General features: G+C 44.4%; 1 protein-coding gene across 3 annotated transcripts in view; it reads left to right on the top strand.

Moving 5' to 3' along the window:
* LOC113455526 (protein NYNRIN-like) overlaps positions 1-6,473 on the top strand; it is a 17,578-nt gene extending 11,105 nt beyond the window's left edge. The window contains exons 1-2 of one of the 3 annotated variants that reach the window (XM_026777345.1): positions 1,597-3,101; positions 6,318-6,473. In XM_026777345.1, the coding sequence (XP_026633146.1) occupies positions 2,343-3,101; positions 6,318-6,452 (894 nt within the window). In that variant the 5' untranslated portion in view covers positions 1,597-2,342 and the 3' untranslated portion in view covers positions 6,453-6,473. Of the gene's footprint in view, positions 1-701; positions 1,538-1,596; positions 3,102-6,317 lie in introns of those variants that run through there. The other 2 variants (XM_026777348.1, XM_026777346.1) reach the window with 2 other exon arrangements.
* The last annotated feature ends 3,200 nt before the right edge of the window (positions 6,474-9,673 follow it).

Here is a 9,673-nt window from a genome sequence, read left to right as displayed (position 1 = left end):
AATCCAGGTATTTTACTTACTGTTTCTAGAAAACCCCCAAATTACTTTGGCCTCCAGTCCTGCCCTAAACTCCAGCAACTTTTCTTCTTGCTCCCTCCCACTCTGGCACCTCCTCTACTCTTGCCCAGAGGCTGTAATTAAAGGCTTTAACCTCACCTTGGCCAGGTCTTCTAGACCAGCCAATCACAGATCCCCAACTCACCCTGTTTGCTGATGGAAGTTCCCTTATAGATAAATCAGGAAACTGCCAGTGTAATGAACATGGAAACAGATCCTTCTGAATAAGTAAAAAACAGGTATCTGTAGTGTAGGCAAAGTAGGAAAGCTATAAGGATAAGTATAATATAGAAAATAGGAAATTAAGTAAGAAAACTGTGTGAAGTAAAAAATTAAGGAGAAATATTAAGAGATCATTTTGCCCACTTGGAGGCTGCCACACCCCTGTGGCTCTGCCGGAGGGGAAGGGTGCATCCAGTAACCTTGGTAACAAAAGTAATCTTGCCACACGACAAGGACCCCACCCTTCTGTGTCCAGTCGATACTGATAGCCTAGGACATCTGGCTGGCTATCTGAAGGATCTGACAAGAGGCAGTTTTGAATGGGCATAAAAAGAAAGGCAGAAGCCAGGCAGTTATCTCACCATCACGATGTCCCTAACATGCTGTTGAGCCTCATAGTGAGATTCTCTTCCTGCGAGCAGATCCTCTGACCGCCCAGCCTCCAGAGAACAGATCCTCTGAGCACCCACCGTGTGGGAGTTCAGTCGCAACCCGAGCTGCTGCCCGTGGCCCGCGATGAGCGGAAGTACCGCCTCCATGGTTGTGGTCGCCGCAGTCACCACAGCACACCGAGCTTTGGCCACCATGCCACCTGCACCCCACGCCACCACCGCAGCCACCCGACCCAAGCCTGCCGCCGCCTGCCACCTTAGCCCTCTGGCCACGGGCTTCTTCGGACCAGGACGTAGGGTGGTGGTGCCTGCAGCAGAGCATCCGGAGCAGAACATCGCCAGACCACACAGCCTACACAGTCAAGAGTTGAGCTTCATGGTCAAGCACCCGGTGCAGTTGGGCATCCAGCCTGAAGAAACCCAAAACTCCTTTTTAGGTCTGAAGAAACCCAAAAGTCCTTTTCAGAGCTGAAAAGTCCTTACAGAGGATATCAGGTTGTATAATGCTATTTACACTCAAGTATGGAACTTTGTAAATCTGAGATTAATGCATGAATGATAATTAGAAGAGCACACGTGTATTAATACTTGTGTTTAGTGTGTGAAATGTTAAGAGATATTTTATGGATAATTGGTAAGATTAGGAAATGTTAATTGATAAGTTGTATTAAGGTTAAGAAGTGTTTTATAGATAATGATGAGTCGAATGGAGATTAGGAATTGGTTTAATGTATTAGGATTAGTAGGCTTAATAATTGTGATATTGAATTGTTTGTGTGTTGCCTATCATGGTTCTCACATGCAAGCTAAGAGTGTGAGCTCTCTTAATGTGTTGGATATAGAAGCCACTAATAATGAATCATTATAAAGACAATTCTCTTGCTTGGTCTAGTGACTCTTTGCTCTCTGGAGAGAAGGGCACAGAGTCCTCATAGCATTACTTGCAAAAGAATCTTGAGCTGAGAAAAGTCACAGTGATTGAAATGTCTAAACCCAACAGCTAGCGACAGCCAGGCAGCATATACAGTGGTCACTTCCACTAACACAGTTGAAGCCAATGGGAGCCTCCTCACAAAAGGCCGAATTAATTGCCTTGACTAGGCACTCCAAATAGCCAAGGGCCAACGTGCTAATATCCACACTGACTCTAAATATGCCTTTTTAATAGCCCATGCCCATTCTGCACTCTGGAAGGAAAGTGGCTTCCTTACTACCAGAGGCACTCCCATAGTTAACAGACCCCTTATAGTCAACCTCTTGGAGGCCCTCCAGCTCCCTGCAGAAGTAGCCATTATTCCCTGTCAGGAACACCAATCCTCCAAGGACCCAGCGGCCTTAGGCAATGCCAAGGCTGACTCAGTGGCCCGGGGGCTGGCCTCCATCTCCTCTGATTCCACAGAACATATTTTGTTCTTGACTTCCTCCTATCAACCCCATTACCAACCAAAAGAGAGGGTCGAGCTCATAAAAAAGGGGGCCTACAAAAACAAAGGATGGATGGTTCTGTTTAAATAACCATCTCATCCTTCCTCATGACCAGGCATTGTCAATCATTTCAGACATCCACCAGACCTTACACATAGGCCCCAAAGCTTTGCTCCTCTTATTTGAGCCCTTCTTTGACCCACCCATATCCGAGATCGTATTTTACAGGATCACTCCTCATGCCAGATGTGTGCCCATGCCAATCCACAGGGGGCTCTTCACATACGTCAGTCTCTACATCAGCTTTGTAGGGCAAAGATTGGCAGGTTGATTTCACCCATATGCCTTCTCATAAAAAAAAAACTCCATTATCTCTTAACACTTGTGGACACTTCTACAGGATGGATAGAAGCATTTCCAGCTTCCAGGGAAACGGCAGATGTGGTGGCTCAGATACTCCTGGACCATGTCATTCCTCGGTTTGGCATCCCACCGACCATCCAGATGGACAATGGGCCAGCCTTCACTTCCAGGGTCATGGAGCTTGTGTCAGAAGCTCTCAACGTCTCCTGGAAATTCCACATCCCCTACTATCCACAACCCTCTGGAAAGGTGGAGAGGCCCAATGGACTCATCAAACAACAGCTAATCAAGCTCTCCATTGAACTCAGGTTATCTTGGCCCTCCCTTCCCCCCATTGCCCTTACTTGCCTCAGGGCCACCCCACATTCCCCTACGTGTCTGAGCCCTTTCAAGCTCCTTTATGGCAGACCCTTTTTCCTCAACCATCACCTCCCAGCCCATACTCCTCCACTAGTGGGGTATCTACCCTACCTCTCCCTTCTGAGGTCCCTTCTTCATTCACATGCTGACAGTTGTCTCTCTGTCCCCACACCAGTGGACACTAATGCCCCTAAACCTGCCCTGCTCTCCACAGGGGATGAAGTATTCCTCAAACAGCTAACTCCTAGGTTTCTTGAACCTCGATGGACAGGACCTCACACGGTAATCCTCACCACCCCCTCAGCTGCCAAGCTCCAGGGACATCCATGCTGGTACCATCTCTCCAGACTCAAGCGGGCACCTACTCAGGACACTTGGTCTGTCCAGCAGTTAGGACCTTCCACCCTCTGGTTTTCCAAGATGCCACCAATGAAGGGCCTATCTGTCCTTACGCTGACACATTCATCTTTGGTGATACAAGCAAGATGGGTAATAACAATATTTTTTCTCCTAGTTACCCGCCTTCTCATCTCCCTCAAGAAACAGAAGCCTGATGTCTCTGGGATGAGAGTAAACAAGTTATCTCTCCAGCCGCACCTCTTGCTGAGTGTGAACCCACCAACACCCAGCTCTCCCCTCCCCCACGTCGCCCCATGCCTGCAGAAAGTAACCAGACTTGAACAGATGCCCCTTTATCCAAAAAGAGCCTAAAATGTTGTTCATAAGTATCACCTCAGCTTCCTGTTACCCCTTATACAAAGAATCTGGAATGCAATCCCAGCCTCCAGCCTCCATCTTTGGATGGCCCCTCCCCTGAGCCCCGACAAACCTTGACCCCTCCCCAGGAAAGGTCAAGACCACTTCCACAGTCTATTTAAAATAAACATGGGGTCTTCCCTCTTCCTCTTCGGTTTATGTACCAGCTTTCTGTTCCCCCCTTGAGCTCCCCGAGAACACAGGCATCCAATTAAACTGAGATATCTTTTAATTTGGTCTGATTCAGTATGATTGGGATAATTTATGTTGGCAGAGAGGCTTGTTTTTAGGAATACTCCTAATAGTCTCTTCTTCTGTGATGTTTCCTGAGGGTCTTCAGGGTCTTTGATGCAGACTCTGCCTGGGAGCCTTAGGATCCATTGATCTGTGCATTGCATCAGATTGTGGGTTTTTATGATGGTCTCCATTTGCTGTGTATTGTTTTGGGAATAACTTGGACTACTCTGACCAACCGGGTTTTCTCATGCCTGGTACTGGGGTTTTGGTTCATCCCTAGTTGTTTCAGGGAGCATTTTCAGCCCAACTAGCATACCTTTATTTACATATGTGTATATACATGCACTTACATCTATCATATATAATTTTAAGTGAATATAAAATAATATGATTCCTTGAGGCTTTATCAAAAAACCAAGGTGTGATCTGTCCCTTTTTCCTCCTTTTTCTTTTACATTGGCAATCCTCCACCCTCTGCAGTTGAATACTTCACCTAAGTTTCCATTTCCCACTTCAAATCACCTGTATTCTGCCATTCTCTTCTAAAAACCCCTATGGTTCCTTTGTAATTTGCTGATTTAGATAGTTACTCCATGTTATAACTCAAATCCAAAGATTTGGAGCTAGGAATCACAGAGAGGTCACATGCAGCATTTGTCTCTGTGTCTTGAGTATCTCATTTAATATAGTCTTTTCTAGTTCCATACATTTACCCGCAAATTTAATGATTTAATTTTTCTTCACAGATAAATAATATCCCACTGTGTATATGTACCACATTTTCATCAGTTGAAGGACATCAGGTTGCTTCCATTTCCATTGCATAGAGTAGCAATGGACAGGCTGAGCAAATATCTGTGGAACAGACCAGTGTGTTGAGCCCTTGGACATAGTCCAAGAAGTAATATAGCTGGATCATTTGGTAAATTTAGTTTAGTTTTTTGATACTTTTCATACTGAATTATGAAGTGGCTGTACAATTTTACAAACCTACTAATGGTAAATAAGAGTTCCTCTTCTCCCCAAACCAGAGTTTCCTGTCAGGTGTTTTGTTGGTCTTAGTTATTCTGACTAGGGTGAGATGAAATCTCAGAATTGTCTTAGCATTTCCCTAACTTCTAAGAATGATAAAAACTTTTTGAGCTATTTCTCAACCATTTTTATTTGTTCTATTAAGAACTCTGTTTAGATCCAGTACTGACTAGTTTTATTGACAACTTGATACAAACTAGAGTCCTTTTAGAAGAGGGAACCTCAATGGAGAACATTCCTCCACCAAATTTGCATGTAGATTGATGATTGATATGGAAGGTCCCAATTCACTGTCATGGTGCTACTCATGTCAGTGGCCATGTCAGAGAAGCAGTAGGTGGCAATTGAAGTTCAAGGTGTCAGCCCACCAGGAAGAAACCTCCTGATGGGTAAATCTCAATTAGGAAAGGCCCTGAGATCCCAGACCCCAGACCCCAGACCCCAGACCCCAGACCCCAGACCCCAGACACCAGACACCAGACACCAGACACCAGACCCCAGAATGTCTTTTGCTTCTGCTGTGCCTTTACACTGCTACTGGTATCTTTCTCTGGTATCTGACATGGTTGAATGGGTTTGGGGAGATTCCCATTGCCTGTACTGTAATACATTTATCTCCTGGAAACATCCCATTCTACTGGGCATTTTTACCTCTGAATTATTATAAGGATGATTCCTCCATAAGCTGTACTAATTCATAATAAAAATGTTAGCTTCCACAGAGTTTTGAAGAATAAAAGTAGCCTTAAGATGAAAAACCCCAGAAAACAATCTAAAGTTCACAAGACCACATAGTTGAAGTAAAAAATATAAAGCAGCCCAACTCCTGCTTGTTGTGAACTATTATTTTAAGGTGTGGTACATTTCTTCCTACTGCTTTTGTTCACAATGCAAAAACATGTTCATTTGTTTGATTAAATAAAATTAACCTGTGGTCAGGAGACTGAGTCAGAAACTAGCTGATAGGAGGTGGTGGGGAGGAACCAGGTATAGAGAGTGTTCTGAAGTGGGAGCAGAGCAGGTCTGGGGGTGTTTTCTGGAGACGTGAACAAGGAGAGAAGGTTAGCTACTTGCGATTCAGCCTCTCCGAGCTAGCATAATCTCACCTCAACCTTTGGATCCTGAGTTCTAGAGAGGGATAGAGATCTAGATAAAGTTTCACCTAGTGGTTTTGAGAGGTCTGGTGAATGAGGGAACAGAGTTCCCACCAGCTGCAGCCCTTGCTGTCGAACCCTTGCTGGTAGCATCAGAGTTCAAGTTGTTGATTAGGACAGCAGTGCTTCAGGGACAGTCACTGAATTGAGTGGGAAAAAAACCAACTAGTATTTTCTTACTAGGGTTGGTTGATGATCGGCTGTTAGGTAGCATGCATAGTCACTGGTCCATGAGGGAAATATTCTGTACCTATCTACTAAGTCCATTTAATGTATATATCATTTAATTCTGATATCTTTCTGCTTATTTTTTTTACAGGTGATTTTAAGGAGTTGGAACCCACTCCCACCCCTCAGAGTTAGTACAGGACACCCGCAGACACCAAGTTCTCAGCACAAAGGACATTTATTACCTGGAGTGGCAAGCTGGGCATGGACACTGCCTCTGGATTGACCAGACAGCATGAAGCAGTAGCAACAGGTGGGTTTGGGTTTTTGTTTGTTTTGTTTTGTTTTTCGGTAGTGGGTTTTTAAGGAGACAAAAAGGGAGTCCTTCATTCCCACCTTTTTGTTTTATTATTGGGTTGTTAGGTGTTGAGTAATTGGGCATCTGTTACGAGCTGGGGGACTTCAGCTCCAGGTTCTTTTTGAGTAATATCTATGAGGACTCTGTGCCCTTCTCCCCAGAGAGCAATGATTGACCAGACCAAGCAAGAGAATTGTTTTTGTTTTTTGTTTGTTTGTTTGTCGAGACAGGGTTTCTTTGTAGCTTTGGTGCCCATCCCGGAACTAGCTCTTGTAGACCAGGCTGGCCTCGAACTCCCAAAGATCCGCCTGCCTCTGCCTCCTGGGATTAAAGGCATGTGCCACCACCACCCGACAAGAGAATTGTTTTTATAATGATTCTTTACTAGTAACTTCAATATCCAATGCATCAATGGGGTTTACAATCTTAATAGGCATAGGGGATTGATAATGGGCAACACATAGGCAATTCAATATCACAATTATTAATCCTACTAAACCTAACACATAAAACCAATTCATAACCTTAATCTAACTTATCACTTATCCATAAGACACTTCTTAACCTTAATACAACTTATCCATTACTTATCTATAAAACATTTCTTAACCTTAATACAACCTATCCATTACTTATCTATAAAACACTTCTTAACCTTAACTTATCCATTAACATTTCCTAATATTATCAATTATCCATAAGATATCCCTTAACATTTCACACACTAAACATATGTATTAACACGTCTATGCTCTTCTCTTAACATCTCATACGCGCATGAAATAGCATCATATGACCTGGTATTCTTCAGCTTAAAAAGGGTTTTTTAAATTTCTTCAGGCTGGATGCCTGACCACACTGGAGGCTTGATAGTGAGGCTCTACTCTTGACCCAGTAGTCTGCGCTCAGGAGATAAGGTTCCGATGTCCTGTTCCGGGCTGGTATCAGGTGCTGGATCAATCCTTGACCACATAGTCTGTGGTCTATCTCAGAATGTAGGGCCTTTGGACTCAGCTTTTCAAGTGACTGAATATCGGGAGACAAAGCTTTTAGTTCTCTACTCTCGAAGATGAAGCTTTGCTCTTGGGATGGCAAAGCATTCTGTCTGCTTAGAAGACGAAGCTTTGCTCTCAGGATGGCAAAGCATTCTGAAAGGCAGAGTATCTTGTCTGTTCTCGGGAGACAGACCTTCAATGTCCACTCTCAGGGAATAAGGCTTTGCATTCGGGATGCAAGGTGTTAAATGTCTGCTTTGGGGAGATGAAGCTCTGTACTCAGGAGACAGAGCATTAAATGTTTAGGCCAGGTGTTTACTATTGCTGCTTTTCGGGAGACAGGCTTGGAGGATCTCTCCATGGAGGTCGGATACCCAAGCCATAGTGAGAAATGAGATAACCATCCTGCTTCAGCCCTCTCTTTTATGCCAGTTCAAACTTCCCCTCGTTTGATCCTTCCGATAACCAGGTGTCCTAGGTTATCAGTATTGACTGGCCACAGAAGGGTGGGGGTCCCTCTTGTGTGGCAAGATTACTTTGTTACCAAGTTTGCTGGGTGCAGCCTCCCCATCGGCCAGATGTGTGTGGCAGCCTTCAAGCGGGCAAATGTTCTCTTAATATTTCACCTTAGTAATTTTCCACACTACACACAAGAAGAAATGCTTTTACATTCATTCTTATTCTATAAATTTCCTGCTCTATCTACACTACAGATTCCCCTTTTTTTATTCATTCAGAGGACTCTGTTTCCATGCTCATTACAGCATCATTCTTTCTGGCTCCTTCCTGTTGATATTGAGGTATTGTTGTTAGAGATCCAAGGAAGCTGGAATGTAGGTTAAGGTGGGGAATAGCAGGCTGTGTCAATTTCTAGGCTCTGTGGGACCGTCTGGGAATAGAGAAGTGCAAGCAGCATTAGGACAGTTTGTAAAGATGGACCACATAGGACTAGTTGTTTGGAACTGTCTAGGATGCAGATTCTGAGGGAAAATCTGGGGCTGTCAAGTTTCTGTAGCAGTCTGTAGTTGACTTGAAATATGTTGAGATCAATAGTGTTAGCATTCAGGCATTTCCATCAACCTGCCCACAGAGACCAAGTGACAACAGTGATCAACTGTAGTGATAGGAGCAGCGGGGCTGTGTCCCCAGCACCCTGGCCGCCTGCTAGCTTGTGTCCTGAAATAACAACACACAAACTGTATTCTTTTAAACACTGCTTGGCCCATTTCTATCTAGCCTCTTCTAGGCTAACTCTCGCACCTGGACTAGCCCATTTCTAGTGTAGCCCATGAGGTGGCTTACCAGGGAGATTCTAGCCTATGTCCATCCTGGGTCGGAGCTTTATTGTGTGTGCCTCAGAGAGCAGAGCTATCCCCGCATCCGCCCAGGAGCTGGGAGCATGGCGTCTCTGCTCCAGAGCGCAGAGCTGTTGAGTCTGAGCTCACTTCCTCTTCCTCCCAGCATTCTGTTCTGTTTACTCCTCCCACCTATGTTTTAACCTATGAGGGCCAGCCAAGCAGTTTCTTTATTACTTAACCAATGAAATCAACAGATTGATATATGGCACTCCCACATCAATCAACCATCCCTGTGACACTGTTGCTACTGCTGCCACAAGGCACACACTCTATGTGCATGTGTTATATCCTCTTATAAAAAGCAAGTGTCATATATCCCTGCTCTCTTTTCCTTCTACTCTCACTTAGAGGCAACCTCTGCACCAACCCCAATAAACCTCTCACATGAGATCTAAGATCTGTGTGTATGTGTGTGTGTGTGTGTGTGTGTGTGTGTGTGTGTGTGTGTGTGTGTGTATAGAAGCTGCACTTCAATGTTTTTATACTCAAAAATGTACCTGGCTCTGCCAGTTAGACTTTGTTAATTTCAGAGTCACCCAGATGATAATGGTTATAACGACATAAAGGGATCCTAGGAAGCAGCTGAGGTTTACAAATGTATGGCAGGACTAGAGTCCCAAAGGATGTACAGTTGCAAGGATGGACCTTAGCAGGTTTAGAAATGCCAGTGCCAGGTGCCAGTCACCAGGAATACCAGCTACAGTGAAATGGAGCAGGCTGAGATTATAAAAGACAGGCTTTGTGTATGCTGTCGTGTGAGACCAAAGAAGTACTTCATTTTTGATATTGCAGGAAG

The sequence above is a fragment of the Microtus ochrogaster genome, unplaced genomic scaffold, assembly GCF_000317375.1.
Source record: "Microtus ochrogaster isolate Prairie Vole_2 unplaced genomic scaffold, MicOch1.0 UNK57, whole genome shotgun sequence".
NCBI lineage: Eukaryota > Metazoa > Chordata > Mammalia > Rodentia > Cricetidae > Microtus > Microtus ochrogaster.
Note: the sequence above shows the minus strand (reverse complement) of the source record. Positions and strands in the feature narration are given on the sequence as shown.